This window comes from Kogia breviceps, chromosome 9 (genome assembly GCF_026419965.1).
Source record: "Kogia breviceps isolate mKogBre1 chromosome 9, mKogBre1 haplotype 1, whole genome shotgun sequence".
Lineage (NCBI taxonomy): Eukaryota > Metazoa > Chordata > Mammalia > Artiodactyla > Physeteridae > Kogia > Kogia breviceps.
The window spans coordinates 41,877,464-41,894,364 of record NC_081318.1 but is presented as its reverse complement, the minus strand read 5'-3'; the positions used below and the strand labels follow the sequence as shown (position 1 = coordinate 41,894,364).

General features: G+C 35.5%; 1 protein-coding gene across 11 annotated transcripts in view; it reads left to right on the top strand.

The window, feature by feature from the left end:
* Positions 1 to 15,680, top strand: part of SEPTIN7 (septin 7) — a 115,384-nt gene extending 99,704 nt beyond the window's left edge. For 5 of the 11 annotated variants that reach the window (XM_067042347.1, XM_067042352.1, XM_067042349.1 and 2 more), the window contains 3 exons: positions 4,634 to 4,769; positions 8,749 to 8,888; positions 9,897 to 11,020. In XM_067042347.1, coding sequence (XP_066898448.1) covers positions 4,634 to 4,769; positions 8,749 to 8,888; positions 9,897 to 9,936 — 316 coding nt within the window. In that variant the 3' untranslated portion in view covers positions 9,937 to 11,020. Of the gene's footprint in view, positions 1 to 2,127; positions 2,149 to 4,633; positions 4,770 to 8,748; positions 8,889 to 9,896; positions 11,021 to 15,609 lie in introns of those variants that run through there. The other 6 variants (XM_067042346.1, XM_059073676.2, XM_059073677.2 and 3 more) reach the window with 4 other exon arrangements.
* The last annotated feature ends 1,221 nt before the right edge of the window (positions 15,681 to 16,901 follow it).

Sequence of the window (16,901 nt, the reverse complement as noted above, 5' to 3'; positions counted from 1 at the left end):
AATGTGGTGCTTGCACAAAAACAAATACAGATCAGTGGAACAGGATAGAAAGCCCAGAGATAAACCCACATACTTATGGTCAACTAATCTGTGATAAAGGAGGCAAGGATATACAATGGAGAAAAGACAGTCTCTTCAATAAGCGGTGCTGGGAAAACTGGACAGCTACATGTAAAAGAATGAAGTTAGAACACTCCCTAACACCATACACAATAATAAAATGGATTAGAGACCTAAATGTAAGACCGGACAGTTTAAAACTCTTAGAGGGGGCTTCCCTGGTGGCGCAGTGGTTGAGAGTCCACTTGCTGATGCAGGGGACGCAGGTTAGTGCCCCGGTTCTGGAGGATCCCACATGCCGCGGAGCAGCTAGGCCCGTGAGCCATGGCCGCTGAGCCTGCACGTCCGGAGCCTGTGCTCCGCAACGGGAGAGGCCACAACAGTGAGAGACCCGCGTACTGCAAAACAAAAACAAAAACAAAAATCCTCTTAGAGGAAAACATAGGAAGAACACTCTTTGACATAAATCACAGCAAGATCTTTTTCGATCCACCTCCTAGAGTAATGGAAATAAAAGCAAAAATAAACAAATGGGACCTAATAAAAAAAGATTTTGCAAACCAGAGGAAACTACAAACAAGACAAAAAGACAACCCTCAGAATGGGAGAAAATATTTGCAAACAAATCAGCGGACAAAGGATTAATCTCCAAAATATATAAACAGCTCATGCAGCTCAATATAAAAAAAACAGCCCAATCCAAAAATGGGCAGAAGACCTAAATAGACATTTCTCCAGAGAAGACATACAGATGGCCAAGCAGCACATGAAAAGCTGCTCAACATCACTAATTATTAGAGAAATGCAAATCAGAACTACAGTGAGGTATCACCTCACACCAGTTAGAATGGGCATCATCAGAAAATCTACAAACAACAAATGCTGGAGCAGGTGTGGAGAAAAGGGAGCCCTCTTGCACTGTTGATGGGAATGTAAATTGATACAGCCACTATGGAGAACAGTATGGAAGTTCCTTAAAAAACTAAAAATAAAAATACCACATGACCTAGCATTCCCACTATGGGGCATATACCCAGAGAAAACCAGAATTCAAAAAAGACACATGAACCCCAGTTCATTGCAGCACTATTTACAGTAGCCAGGGCATGGAAACAACCTAAATTCCCATCGACAGACCAATGGATAAAGAAGATGTGGTACAAATATACAATGGAATATTACTCAACTATAAAAAGGAATGAAACTGGGTCATTTGTTGAGACGCGGGTGGATCTAGAGACTGTCATACAGGGTGAAGTAAGTCTGAAAGAGAAAAACAAATATATTAAAGCATGTATGTGGAACCTAGAAAAATGGTACAGATGAACTGGTTTGCAGGGCAGAAATAGAGACACAGATGTAGAGAACAAACGTATGGACACCAGAGGGGGAATGTGGCGGGGTGGTGGTGGTGGTGGGATGAATTGGGAGGTTGGGATTGACTTATATACAGTAATATGTATAAAATAGATAACTAATAAGAAACTGCTGTATAAAAATAAAATTAATTTTTTAAAAAGTGATCCTTTTTCCTGCATTTTCTACATTATAAGCACAATTTTGTGTTACAGTTTTCTAAATATCACTTTAATAAAAATGACTAGAATTGGAGTGCTAATTAATTTAAAAATTAGTTTTGAAACATCATTTTGACTGGTGAGAGGCTTCCAAAAATTCATTTTAGATACATGTAACCATTTTCTTAGAATACTGGAATATTACTTAATTTGGTTGAGTCAAGTAGTTTTACAAGGCTGAAAAGCTTAAAGTATCTCAAATGTGGAATATTGCTGATTTCTTTGAAAGTATACATATTTAAATAAGTTTAGAAATTTGAGCAGGCTGTCAGAAGATAATCACACAGCCTATTTATTTTCATAATGATTTGGTATAGGGATTACTAACAGAATTTGGAAAAGAAATTAACTAGCTTCAACAAATTTGTCCATAAACTTTGGTTTTAGGGCACATACTTTTATTGTGAAATCTGTGGATTTGCCTTTAGTTGCTGCTTTTAGTGTGGTTTACTTTAAGTGTGCTAAGTCTCTGTATTTTTTATTCTTTTAGATATGACACAGTTGAAGGCATGTAAGTGGTTATTTGTTTTTCCGAAGACATAAGCAGTTATAGTATGTGAAGATTTTTAATATTTAAATTTTGAATTTAAAAGCAAATTTCAAAACATCATAGCATGTTTCTCTGCAGTCTTCTATTTTCCCCAAGAGTTATTTAAATAATAATCTAGATGACAGTGTTTACTCTTGGTAAGTGGTAGCCTTTTCATGTGCAAATTATACTGCAGATCCTTTACATTTATATGGATTGCCTTATTCCTCCCAAAGATGAAATTAAATGAGCATTTTATATATAGGTTATTATAAGTAAGAGTGTATATTTAAAATCTCAATTCTGTGTGAATTCTAATTTATTTTTTTAAATTCTAGTTTTTTATAATATTGTACAATATATTTGTTTTCAAATTGCAGCAGTATTGCTGGATAATCTAAGTTGCCTAAACATACAGTTTCAGTTATTTAAGACTGCCAATTCAAAAATCGTTATTAGAGTATATTTTTTTCTAGAGCCTAAAAATGTTTTGGGGAGTGGCAGAAGTGAGTTTTACAGAAATCAAACAAAAGCTTTGAACCCTCTCACTTGAAAAATGCTTGCATGAATACACAACACAAACTCACATTTATTTGGTATGTCATTTCAGGGCATTCATTGACACTGCCCAAGAGATCCGAGGCCCCTATATCAAAAACACCTGCCATAAAGATGAGAAATATATTAATGTGAAGGGCCTTATTGGCTTTTAATGAAATAATGATATTTACGCTTTAAAATTTATTTCCGTTTACCTCACTTTTTGAATATTGATTCTTCTTTAAGTTAATGTTTGGTTTATTTTCATTTTCAGAACTTCTGATTAATTGTTTAAGTGTTAATCCATACTGAAGGTTTGTAAGTTTTCTTTTGGTGAAGGAATATCCTTTAGTTAAGTAACATTTTGGTCTGACACTAACTGCAAAAACAACTCCTTTTGGTCACAACAGTACATCACATCTTTGTCCTTCCTTTTTGCTAAGAAAAATCAGTAGCCAGTGTTCTTTCTGTCCTATTGCTCGTTTAATATTTTCCATCTTGCTCTCATGTCCTCCTCCTTGAGAGGGAAGAAATAGTGTTGTAATGGTCAAAATACTCAGCCTTGTAAGGAGAGAAGTCACCATAATCAAGAGTGTGTCAAATCAGGATTAAAGTGACTAGCCTTGAAGTTATGGATGAAATACAAAGCCTGACTTTGTTTTTAAGCCATGATTTAACTTTTTAACCACTTTATTGAGATAAAGTTAGCCAATTTAATATGTACAATTAAATGGTCAAAGCCTTTTTTTGTGGAGGCAAAATAAACATGTTTTATCAATAAAGTCAGAAAAGGGCCTGCCTCTTTTAAGTTGTCCCAGTGTATTGAATTGATTTTAGAGATCGTGAAAGCCACAGAGCCCACTTTTCTTTCCTCCCTGGAGCCGTAATAGGTTACTGATACTTCGGTATTCTCTTGTGTCTGTAAATATACTAGCCTTCACATAAAGCTCATTTGTAGTATTTTTCAACATGAAAATTTTGAACAAAATTGTGCAGAGATTTGAGCCTGTGGAGTTTAATGTCAATAGAGTGAACTACTTTTATTTAACTGTGCTTGTGTCTATTGTTTGGTATTTCAGAAATGTCAAGATATTCATTTGCTTCTTCTCTCCCTCTCTCTCTCATGTGTGTGTGATCACTGACCATCTTTAAAACTTAGGACACTAAAATATTTGACATAGGTGGAATGAATTTTTGAAGAGCATTAAAATTACATTAAGTGGCCTAGAAATACTCTACTTGCCTAAACGAAGAGTGTTCTAGATATTACCTGGTAGTTTTTTCTAGCATTAACAATTCAGTAACCAAAATAGGTTTGAATTATTTTGATGTCAGTAGTCGTCTAGAAGAGATTATAACACTTGGAAAGCTGTAGAACTAAAAATATTCTACATGTATTGACTTCATTAACTCAGTACCTTTTTTCACATTAAAATTTTGTTTAAAATACAAAATTAAGTAATTTTCTTTTACTTTTCCTTTTTAAGAATGTGTTTAGGGAATGTGTCCTTTCCATTTTCCTTCTACAGTTTATGTGTTATCTTTAGATTTGATTATATATTAGGTTTAGAGAAACATTCTGCTAATAGTTGCCTTTGGTAGATCTATTTTCATAATTATTCACTAGAGATTTTCAAGTTTAGCTATGAAACTTCATGGAAGGAAGTTCTAAATTGTAAATATTTATAAATTTTAAAAGTTTCTAAAGAATTTTTAACATGTTCGTATATAAAACTTCAAATCTGTGTTCCATGTCATTTAAGGTGGTGTCAGAATAATTGAAAAATTATTTTGAAACTTATTTTCAAAAAACAGCAGAGAATTTAGTAATGGCACACAGCAGCTCATTTGTTTTCATCACTGTTGCAGAGTTTTGTATTACACTTTTCATTTTTAGACATTTAATGATTATCTTTAATGTTCACAGGAGCCCTCTTGCACAAATGGAAGAAGAAAGAAGGGAGCATGTAGCTAAGATGAAGAAGATGGAGATGGAGATGGAGCAGGTGTTTGAGATGAAGGTCAAAGAAAAAGTTCAAAAACTGAAGGACTCGGAAGCTGAGGTAATCAACCTAATATTTTCACCTTTTATAGGCACAATATTCCTTTAAAAAATATCTTTAATAAAATTCGTAGATAATATAATCTTTCTCCAGATTTTTTCAAATATAATACACTAACAAAATAGAAAAATAAAAGCAAGCACTATGTTTACAATAATATATATTTTAATATGTATTTGAATACAAGTATACTTGGTAGGAAGACATAGTAGAATACTTATAATAAATTTTATTAGCTATAATTAACAAGTTATAAGAAATGAAATTATAAGCCATTCCATCTAGTCAATATAAGAAAAGTAAAGATCAGTGTTTCGGGTGGATGTAAGAATAAAAACTAGTGTAAGGGTAATAATAATAGACCAGACTTATTTGCATATGAATGAAAAAGAAAGAACCTTAGTTAAACTGTAGGCATGCCAGGGTAAATTACAGAGGAAAAAGTGAAGAAATGTGATTTTTATAAATGAGTTGGGCCTTATTTGTAATACAGTGTCAACATAATTCCCACTGTTACAAAAATCAGGTAGGGTAGTGACAAAGCATTCCAGCAAGCTGATATACTACCTTGGAATCTCTCTAGATGTTGAGGCATATATTTAGTTTCTATTAATCAAAAAGATCATGAAGACATATCCTTCAATAAGTGATAAGAAATAAAAGATGGAGAAAAAAACACACTAACACAAGCATCTGTACAGTAAGTAGTTGGCTTGATGTCCAAGAGCAGTAGAAGAAACTCTAGGTAAACACAAAATAAATCAACAATTTCAGTAAAATTTCTTAGCACAGATTTATTATCATTGTGCTGAAAATTACTTTTAAATATATGGGATGACATTAATATGAAATACTTTAAAAATTACTTTTAATGATAAAATTCAGTGAGATCCCTGTGTTTATGTGTGACTCCACTAATATAATAATATTTGTGTTTAAATATATTAAAAGGAGACTCCGATCTAGTCTGTTAGATCCTTACAGTTGGTCTCTTTGCTTTTGTAATGAATTATTACATAAAATACATAAACCTTCTTTGACTAAATACATAACCAAAAGTACTCTGATCCATTTAGTAGATGGAATGCATGGAGTAAAGTATTCAGTAATTTTGAGGAAATGTTTTTATTCCACATTAGATTTCTCTTAAATCACTGGGCTTTTCATGTAATCTCTTATTAAAAAAAACTTTCACTGTTGTTATATTTATCATATGCTTAATTCAGTGGAGATACAGAATAGCTCTTCCTGGTCTAAGACTACCAAGCACTGCAGAACTAACATCCCTGGCATCTGTTATTAAGATGACATTTAGGAGATTAAGTTTAGTCTTTTTTATTAATTAGCTTTTTATTAAATCTATCCATCTGAGTCTCTACCCCTTCACTAATTAATAAATAATCTGGAAAATCCGTATCAGAAGGTGAATAAAAACAGGAGTAATCAAGAGTCTGCATTATCTCCACACTTAGATTATGATGAAAATCTAAACGGAGTTGAATTTACATTTGGTATAGACATATTTTAGGGCCTGCTCCTAAGAGTAAATGTTATAAACAAACAATTATAAAACTGTAGTTATAGAACCCTTTGAGAGTTTTTACGATTACTGTGAATGGTGAAAACAGAGTTTTGCGAAACTTAACTGTTCTTTGAAGGATAGAATCTTTATTAACATTAAAAGGACCTGTAAAGAGATCTCGACCAAGTTTCTCCTAAGTCAGTAAGCCATATAAGTATGTAAATATATAGGTGAAGAAACCTATTTAACCTTGTTTAATACTGTTTTTTCTCAAGTGCTAGAAATATTTGTTTGGGGCACAGTTGCTGATATCCAGCAGCACAGTGTATCAGGCACAGTATTAAGCATCTTTCATGGATTATGTCATTTAATTCATACCAGAGCCCTTCAAGATGGATATTATTGTCCATTTCCCTTTTTTACATGAGAGGAAAGATAAATTAACTTGGTCTGTGCTGCATAGCTGTAAGCCATTATTTGAATACACTTAACTTTGTTCTTAATCACTAGACAAGTCCACAATCATGTATCCACAACTTCAGAAAACTGCAAAACCAGACATAGAACTAATAGTTTTATCCCACTTGATGTTAATATTTATATACTTCACTGCAAAAAATAGTAATGTGTTTGGTTATAGGTGCTACCTGAGACAGCCCAGGAGTTGTTTTGTAAATAGAGTATATAGACCTTTCTAAGCTTTCTGAAATCTGAAAAATTCTGAACTATCAAACACATCTAACCCCAAGGGTTTCTAGGAAGTGAGGGATTGTGACCTGTACTTTTAACCTACATGCAGTTAACACAAAGATACGTATATGTGACAGAAATGTACTGGTAAAGAATGATGAACACTCGTGAACCTATGGTCCAGCTTAAGGAAATAAGGCATCATCAGTTCGTTTGAGGCCCCTTTGTGTCTCTCCCCTATTGTATCCCTCTCTCTCCTTCTCAGAGGTGACTATTCTGAATTGTGTATATAATTCCCTTGCATTTTTTTTAATAACCAAAGGCATTTTTCTGTGTTCCTATTTTCTGATGTTTTCTTAGTAACTTGTTTGCTATCATCAGGAAGATGTTACCTCAAATTTGACTCATGTTTGCTTAAATATATCTTAGATGGTTTTGTTTTGTAAGAACTGCATGAAGTAATTTGGAATGGGAATGAATATGATGTCACTTTTTGTGGGTTTACAAAGTAATTAAGAAAACAAGTTGTATGCGAAATTACAATCCAAATTCAAGATGTTAATTCATTGGTGTAATACAGTTTTAAATAAAACATAGTTCTTGCACATCTGAAAGTTTTTAATATTAATAGTTCTTATTTATTCGTTGTAGTTTTTTTTCTATGACTGTTTTCCTCAGAAATGGATTAACTAGCACCTAAATGAATTAGTTAATGAACCATTAGATAAGCTCTTTGTTTCTGCAGTTACTTTGCATGAGTGTTTTCCACTTTTCAGCCAGCATTCTTTTATTCTTTTTTTTTTTTTTTTTTTTTCCAGTATGCGGGCCTCTCACTGTTGTGGCCTCTCCCTTTGCGGAGCATAGGCTCCGGACACGCAGGCTCAGTGGCCATGGCTTACGTGCCCAGCCGCTCTGTGGCATGTGGGATCTTCCCAGACCAGGGCACAAACCCGTGTCCCCTGCATGGGCAGGCGGACTCTCAACAACTGTGCCACCAGGGAAGCCCCAGCCAGCATTCTTTATAGCATTAATTCTCAATGTAGAAAGAACCACCTGCTTTTAGAATCATGGGGGCTTGTTGAAAATGTAGATTTCTAGGCTTAACAAAAACCCGGAGATTCTAATTCAGTATGTCTGTGTGATGTTCAGGATTCTTTATTTTTAACAAGCATTCAGGTGATTTGCACGAAGACTGATATTTGAGAACCACTGTTTTATAAGAATCGGGGACCTTATCCCGTGATCTTGTAACTCTTAGATCCTCATCTATTTGCTTTCTTTTCACTTGTCTCAGCTTTCTGAACTTTGAATTATGAGATAGGTTCAAATCCTGGTTCTGCCACTTTTTGGCTAATGACTTTGGGCAGGTGACATAAACTCTGCAACTGTTTGGTCATCTTTGAAGTGGGAGCAATGGTTTCTTCCCTGCTCAGCTTCCTACATGGTTTGTGAGTAAGGAAAAATGAGATGATAAGATAGGGTATGCCCATTATAAAGTGCTACACACTGTAGCTTATTGTACTCTTTTTTTCCCTGTTTACCAAGATTATTCTCTTCGATCACTGGCCTTAGGGGTGGTAAGTCCTATAGGCAGAGGAATTTTTGACAGTGCTAAAATTTTAGACAGTGCTAAAACCCGGTGGTACTTTAAATTTATAGCATAAGAACTGAATGCTCATACTGTTAACATTAGGATGCCTGGATGAAATGTACTTCTGCTCCTGATTTCTCAGACAGTTTTATTTTATATATTGTGCTCTGAATTAGCTTCAACGGCGCCATGAGCAAATGAAAAAGAATTTGGAAGCACAGCACAAAGAATTAGAGGAAAAACGTCGTCAGTTTGAAGATGAGAAAGCAAATTGGGAAGCCCAACAACGTATTTTAGAGCAACAGAATTCTTCAAGGTATCTAATATTAGATTCCCAAGAAATGTGTGTATTAATGCTTTAAAGAATTATTTTCCTATTTATTTTAAAAACATTAAAATAACATTTAAAAAGACATCATCCATTATCGTAAATCCCAAGAACAAGTAATTTTCATGGATGAATCTTTTATATAGATGGATGCAGTCTGTCTCTTATAACAGTATTTTTTTCATTGTAAACATTTTCCATGACTTAACAGTCTTCATAATTATAATTTAGTAGCTTCATAACATTCTCTTCAGTTGATTCACCATAATCAGTTGCTTACCTTTTCCCATCAAATGTTGGACATAATGGTTGTATTTAATTTTTGGCAAACATAGAGAACACTGCTACAAAGATCTTTTATACATTTAGAGTATGTCTTTATTGTGTTGAATTATTTCATTAAGATAAAATTTTGGATATCTGATTCCTAATGCAGCTAATTAGTTACTCTTAATTTACACAAAAATCAGTAGTATTTGTACTTTGGTTTTCTTCTTTTCCTCATTAGTCCCATTTAAAACTGAAAAGTTGTACCCTATAAGGATTGTACAGTTCACCCTCACTGCTAAACATTTTCAAGATTTTCAACACTATCCTTCTATTAACTTTTTCCCCAAGGAAGAAGAAAATATGTTTGTAAAAGTGAAGCATTTCAGAATGCAAATGGCAGTAGGAGAAAAGGATACCCTGGTTGATGTCAGTTGATCTTTTTTGATTTGCAGTTTCATTTAGGAAAAATTGTGCTTATATATCAAAAATGGGTTTTTGTCATGTTTTTTACTGTTTGTCTTGGAAATTTGTCACATATTTGTCCAAGAAAATAATATCATAGACTAGCGTTGTCCTTATTGTTAACTTTAAATATTCTAATTTTTAAATGAAAACGTAGTGTTTGAAAATCCAACACAGTGGTAGTTGGTTTAGCTATTGCTACCATATGTAATCTATGTTTATAAAGTGGTCACTCATTTTGATTATTTTCCTTTAATCATTTAGAACCTTGGAAAAGAACAAGAAGAAAGGGAAGATCTTTTAAACCCTCTTTTGACCACCAGTTACATATTAGTTTCCAACATGCCAGCTTGGACATCAGTGTTTGTTGGATCCGTTTGACCAATTTGCACCGGTTTTATCCTTAATGATGGATTTAACAGCATGACAAAAATTATTATTATTATTTTTTGTTCTTGACGGAGATTAAGATGCCTTTAATTGTCTAGGGTGTTGTGTACTTAGAAACTAACAGCTCTAAGTACCTTTCCTATGTTTTCTTTTTTTATTAAACAGATGTCTTCAATTTAATGCAAGAAAACGTTTTACTGTTGTACAATCATGTTCTGGTAGTTTGATTGTTTACAGGATATTCCAAAATAAAAGGACTCTGGAAGGTTTTCATTGAGGATAAATTGCCATAATATGATGCAAACTATGCTTCTTTATGATAATTATAATACAAAGGTTACATTCAGTGCAACATATACAATAATGTAATTTAGTCTAACACAGTTGACCCTATTTTTTGACACTTCCATTGTTTAAAAATACACATGGAAAAAAAAACTTATATGCTTACAACGCATCTAGAGCTTTTTTATAACAACCTCTTTTTTTGTTTGTTTTGGATTCTTTAAATATATATTATTCTCATTTAGTGCCCTCTTTAGCCAGAATCTCATTACTGCTTCATTTTTGTAATAACATTTAATTTAGGTATTTTCCATATATTGGCCCTGCTAAAATAGAATATAGCATCTTTCATATGGTAGGAACCAACAAGGAAACTTTCCTTTAATTCCCTTTTACACTTTATGGTAAGTAGCAGGGGGAAAAAATGCATTTATAGATCATTTCTAGGCAAAATTGTGACGCTAACAACCAACCTGTTTCTACCTATGTGCAGTCTCTTTATTTTACTAGAAATGGGAATCATGGCCTCTTGAAAAGAAAAAAAGTCACCATTCTGCATTTAGCTGTATTCATATATTGCATTTCTGTATTTTTTTGTTTGTATTGTAAAAAATTCACATAATAAACAATGCTGTGATGTAACTGAGCGTGGGGTCTTAAATATTCTAGTTGATATACAAGAGTGTACAGTGTGTTTGAGAAGAAGCTTTTCAACTTGAATTTGCCTCCTCCATGATTGTAACTCTTATCTTTTCTCTTGTATGTTTGGTTCATTTAGAATGCATACGCCCTGATTTTCTAACTAATAGGATATAGTATCTCTCTACTCATTTCTGTCTCCTATTAACACGTTATTTCTCTGAGAATGAATTTCAACTCCCCAGGTGAACTCACAAGTCCTTGGACTGAAATTTTTTCATTGGAAGGAGGGTGGTATAATTTCTTTTCACTATAAGGTCAAATGATATAGATTTCAACAAAATGCTTTATGCTATTTTAAGTATAATTAATGCAACACAGTTTGTTACCTTAAAAAGTTTCACCATATCTGTTACTTTTTAAAATTAATGATCCAAGCAGAAGGAAGTAACTGATATTTCTGATTAGCCAATATTTTTGTTTACATCAAAGGCTGATGGGTTTAAACAAATCAGTATGCTTGAGAGATCTTGTTGCTTTTCAAAGATATATAGATATAAAGTGTAAAGCATATTAGGAAGATTATTCACCTTACAGAATCTTGACTTTACAGATAAGTTCACCCTGGAGTGCTATTTTTTTTTTTTTTTTTTTGTGATACGCGGGCCTCTCACTGTTGTGGCCTCTCCCACTGCGGAGCACAGGCTGCGGACGTGCAGGCTCAGCGGCCATGGCTCACGGGCCCAGCGGCTCCGCGGCATGTGGGATCCTCCCAGACTGGGGCACGAACCCACGTCCCCTGCATGCCAGGCAGACTCCCAACCACTGCGCCACCAGGGAAGCCCCTGGAGTGCTATTTTTAAAGCAGATCTTATAGGGCATTAAAAACATGATTTTAAGAATACTGCAGTAAATACTTATCCTTATTTGATGGCCATCACTAGTTAAAGATTGTGTTGGAAAACTTTTGTTAATCCTAAAATGCTTTCTCCTATTGGAGAATACACTATAGTGCAAATGGCTTTTTTTTTTTTGGCTGCATTGGGTCTTTGCTGCTGTGTGCAGGCTTTCTCTAGTTGTGGCAAGTGGGGCTCCTCTTCGTTGCGTTGCGTGGGCTTCTCATTGCGGTGACTTCTCTTGTTGTTGAGCACTGGCTGTAGGCGTGCGGGCTTCAGTAGTTGTGGCTCGCAGGCTCTAGAGCGCAGGCTTGGTAGTTGGATCTTCCCGGACCAGGGCTTGAACCCGTGTCCCCTACATTTGCAGGCGGATTCTTAACCACTGCGCCACCAGGGAAGCCCTGCAAATGGCTTAAAAAAAAAAAAAATTGGCTTTTTTTTCAAGACCAGAATCAGATATTCAGGAATAACTGTAAGTAAACATGCAGGGTTTTTTTTGGTTGGTTTGGTTCTTATATTAAGAGAGATTGGGTTAACACCCCTAACCAGAAAAGTTTGGTTTTAGGAAGTTAAGAATAACCTACTGAATTTGGAGACTGCAAAATGAGGAAGTTTATATTGACCACCTACCTAACTGATAAGTACTGCTGCTTCCAGAAACAGGTTCTCATAGGTGCTATTTTAAAATTCTGTACATTATGATAACTTTATAAAGTCACCTTTATTCTACTTCCCTAGTGAAAACTTTCAATAGTCTTTATCCATGTCATGCCTAAGGTTTTATCTGAATCTGATGTAGGACCCATACAACTTGACTGGGTCTTCTGATGGTTGCCTCCAAGCTTTTTAAGCATATTGAGGGCTTTTTTATTATATGGCTTGTGGATTTTTGAGAACTGTTAGATGATTATTGACAATACATATAACATTCAGGAAGGCATAAGGAAAGGCCGGCTTGTAAACTGCAAAACGGGCAATACCTAGTCTCCCTTGTCAGAGGCATTATATAATTGAAGTCACTCATTAACCAATATGCTATCTTTTAAATTAAGTGAGACTGACCAAGTATGCACTAATGCCAGTGAACATCTTGGGCACCACATGGCAGAGTTTTACTGCCACCTACTGGAAATAAGATCTAATTGTTTTTATCAAGTTCACCAGTAACTGGGGAAGTTGATAATAAATTGGACATATGGCTTATTTCTGTGTAGCTCAGGTTGTAATTTTGAAAGCTGAGGAGATAGAAACTCCTGCTTTTCAGACTCATTAGCTTAGTGTCACAGTACAACCTGCAGATTGACTCTGTACCTTTTGTGCCTTTTTTTTTTTTGCATTTAACATCTTTATTGGAGTATAACTGTTTTACAGTGGTGTGTTAGTTTCTGCTTTACAACAAAGTGAATCAGTTATACATATACATATGTTTCCATATCTCTTTCCTCTTGCATCTCCCTCACTCCCACCCTCCCTATCCCACCCCTCTAGGTGGTCACAAAGCACCGAGCTGATCTCCCTGTGCTATGCGGCCGCTTCCCACTAGCTAGCTATTTTACATTTGATAGTGTATATGTGTCCATGCCACTCTCTCACTTTGTCACAGTTTACCCTTCCCCCTCCCCATATCCTCAAGTCCATTCTCTAGTAGGTCTGTGTTTTATTCCCATCCTACCCCTAGTCTCTTCATGACATTTTTTTTCTTAGATTCTATATATATATGTTAGCATACGGTACTTGTTTTTCTCTTTCTGACTTACTTCACTCTGTATGACAGACTCCAGGTCTATCCACCTCATTACAAATAACTCAGTTTCATTTCTTTTTATGGCTGAGTAATATTCCATTGTATATATGTGCCACATCTTCTTTATCCATTCATCTGTTGATGGGCACTTAGGTTGCTTCCATGTCCTGGCTATTGTAAATAGAGCTGCAATGAACATTTTGGTACATGACTCTTTGAATTATGGTTTTCTCAGGGTATATGCCCAGTAGTGGGATTGCGGGGTCGTATGGTAGTTCTATTTGTAGTTTTTTAAGGAACCTCCATACTGTTCTCCATAGTGGCTGTATCAGTTTACATTCCCACCAGCAGTGCAAGAGTGTTCCCTTTTCTCCACACCCTCTCCAGCATTTATTGTTTCTAGAGTTTCTGATGATGGCCATTCTGACCAGTGTGAGATGATATCTCATTGTAGTTTTGATTTGCATTTCTCTAATGATTAATGATGTTGAGCATTCTTTCATGTGTTTGTTGGCAGTCTGTATATATTCTTTGGAGAAATGTCTATTTAGGTCTTTTGCCCATTTTTGGATTGGGTTGTTTGTTTTTTTGTTATTGAGCTACATGAGTTGCTTATAAATTTTGGAGATGAATCCTTTGTCAGTTGCTTCATTTGCAAATATTTTCTCCCATTCTGAGGGTTGTCTTTTGGTCTTGTTTATGGTATCCTTTGCTGTGCAAAAGCTTTTGAGTTTCATTAGGTCCCATTTGTTTATTTTTGTTTTTATTTCCATTTCTCTAGGAGATGGGTCAAAAAGGATCTTGCTGTGATTTATGTCGTAGAGTGTTCTGCCTATGTTTTCCTCTAAGAGTTTGATAGTGTCTGGCCTTACATGTAGGTCTTTAACCCATTTTGAGTTTATTTTTGTGTATGGTGTTAGGGAGTGTTCTAATTTCATACTTATTCTCTTGGAGAAAGACCTAGGAATGTGGAGGTCAGGTTATAGTAGGTGAGAAAAAATAAGGAAAGAAGGTTGTCTGATAATGCAACAAGAGCAAAGTGTTGACTTAGCATGTCATCTAGATCACTGTTTCCAAACCTGATCCTGTTTCCTTACGAAACTATTTTTGAGCATGTATCTGTGATTATAATTGTATAGTAAATTGTGTACATGTAGCACTATGTTAATGTGAATATTGTGAAACAAAATTTTAAAAATTGAAAAAAAGTTTAGCACTCTTCCCAAGCCCCAGTGAATTATTTAATACACTCTACTTTGGAAGCCCTTGATTAAGTATGGTTGTAGGTAGTATGTAGATGATTAATATTCAGTTATTGTTGAATCCCCAAGGAAGCCCTAGTGAATACTGCTGTGGTATCCTACTTGATGTAAAAGGGAAGATTATTGTCTGCCACTCCAGTAAATTGAAATCCTTTCTAATAAATGGCTTGCAAGTGAAAACAAAAGTTCATGTCCTTCATTTAGGATATTTACCCTACCCCAGACAGTCAGCTAAATGGTTTATGTGCATTATCTTCATTTAATCCTTAATAGATACCAGTGTCATCCTTTTACAGATGTGGAGACAGCTTTGGAGATGGTTAGTGACTAACCCAATAGATGGGTGGTAACTGGCAGAGCTGGAGTTTGAACTGGTCTTGGCAACACCAGGACCTGTGTGCTCTTCAGTCTTATGCCATATGACCCCCTGGTGTGTGCTAGAAAACACTGGACACACTAATCATCTAGGTTCAAATCCCATCTCTGTATAAATTATGTTACCTTTCCTTTCTGAATATTTGTTTCTTAAGCCATAAAGTAGGGCCGATATCTCCCTTGCTGGTTCAGAGTGAAGATTACATTGTGACTGCACATGTGAAGGTATCTGGACCTTGAGAGATTATCCTTGAATTTTAAGAAAATTCAATTAACACAAAAACAAAAACAGTTCAACACCTCCCTCCTCTCCCAGAATGTTGATGGATGTGGTGATGCCAGGGCCATGACAAATCAAAAGTATTATTGTCTTTTCCCACTTTTAGGTAAGTTTGCATGGTGCCATGATACGTCTCCAGACCTGCTTCTTTGTACACAGCCTTTTGGAGTTACTAAATGAGGTATGTTTCAACAGTAGGGGTACATCATGGAAATAAGGTAATTCTGGTTAAGAGCAGGTTTTCTGCAGTGCTAGTAATGGGAGTTATAAAACTTGAACTTCTTTGGAAGTAATGCTGAGATGGTTTATCAGTATCTCATTTATGAAAACACTGCTGCTTTTCCAGCAAACTTGGTTCCCGTGATTTGGGATTAATCCATAGAATGTTCAGAGTTTAGTGTCAGCCTTTTTCAACAGAAAATAGGGACTGACAATTTCCTGTGTTCTTTAGAAGACTTTCAAAGCTTCATAGGAAGAATGAAGACTATTCTTGGCCTGAACATTTGCCCCATGGAGTGCTGGGCCCAGCCAAACAGCATTGTATTAGCAAAGGAGGGTCAAGTGAAAGGAGACCTTGTTCTGTGCCAGGCTCTCAAAGGGTAGCCTGAAACCCCACTGGCCACCCAGATGCAGTGTTTGTGGACCTGCTGAAACCTAATGCCATTCAGGCTTTCTCAAATCCTTTGGGATAGGGAGAAGGAGTAGTAGTTGACACTTCTGAGAATAGAGATCTGTGAGGACTTGGCATAAGGTGGGAGGCTAATTGGCAGAGATGGTAAGACGCTGCCAGCAAGTGTCTATTTTTGGTTATCTTCTTCAAAGTGAGTCCTTCTTAGCTTTCTAGCTTACAGGTGTGTTGCAAGGAACAGTGTTTCACCCTGGCTACTTAGAAGGAAACAGCAGACCACAGAAGCCCCACGAGTAGGAGTCTGCTTCTCATCCAAGTGTGCGGTACTGAACTAGGTCTAGCAGGGGCTTACAACTTTTCCCCCCACTCATTTAATTCTATTGTCTTTGAATTTCACTGGGCTCTTTCATATTTAAATGTATGCTCCAAGCTCAGAAAAGTTCCTTGTGTTTGGGGTAAGCTAGTAATTTAAGCAACTTGGCAAATGGTGGGTGAAATGATAGGTACTGTGGCACAGACCCCAGAATTAATGTGAGCTTTTTCCCTTTGCTTTTCAGAAGTAAAGGAATATATGTTTTGTCTGGTTGGGAGTGGGGGTAGCTGTCAATTTTTTCCCTAGGGATAAATCTCTTGATTATACAAATCTATGGCTTAGTGTGGTTTATGTTTCAAACCAAAAAAAAAAGTGTTGTAATTAACATTTTAGGAACACAGTTCTTTCACTCAGACACCAAAATTAAATCTTCTTTAGACCTTTGGGTTGCTGGGTA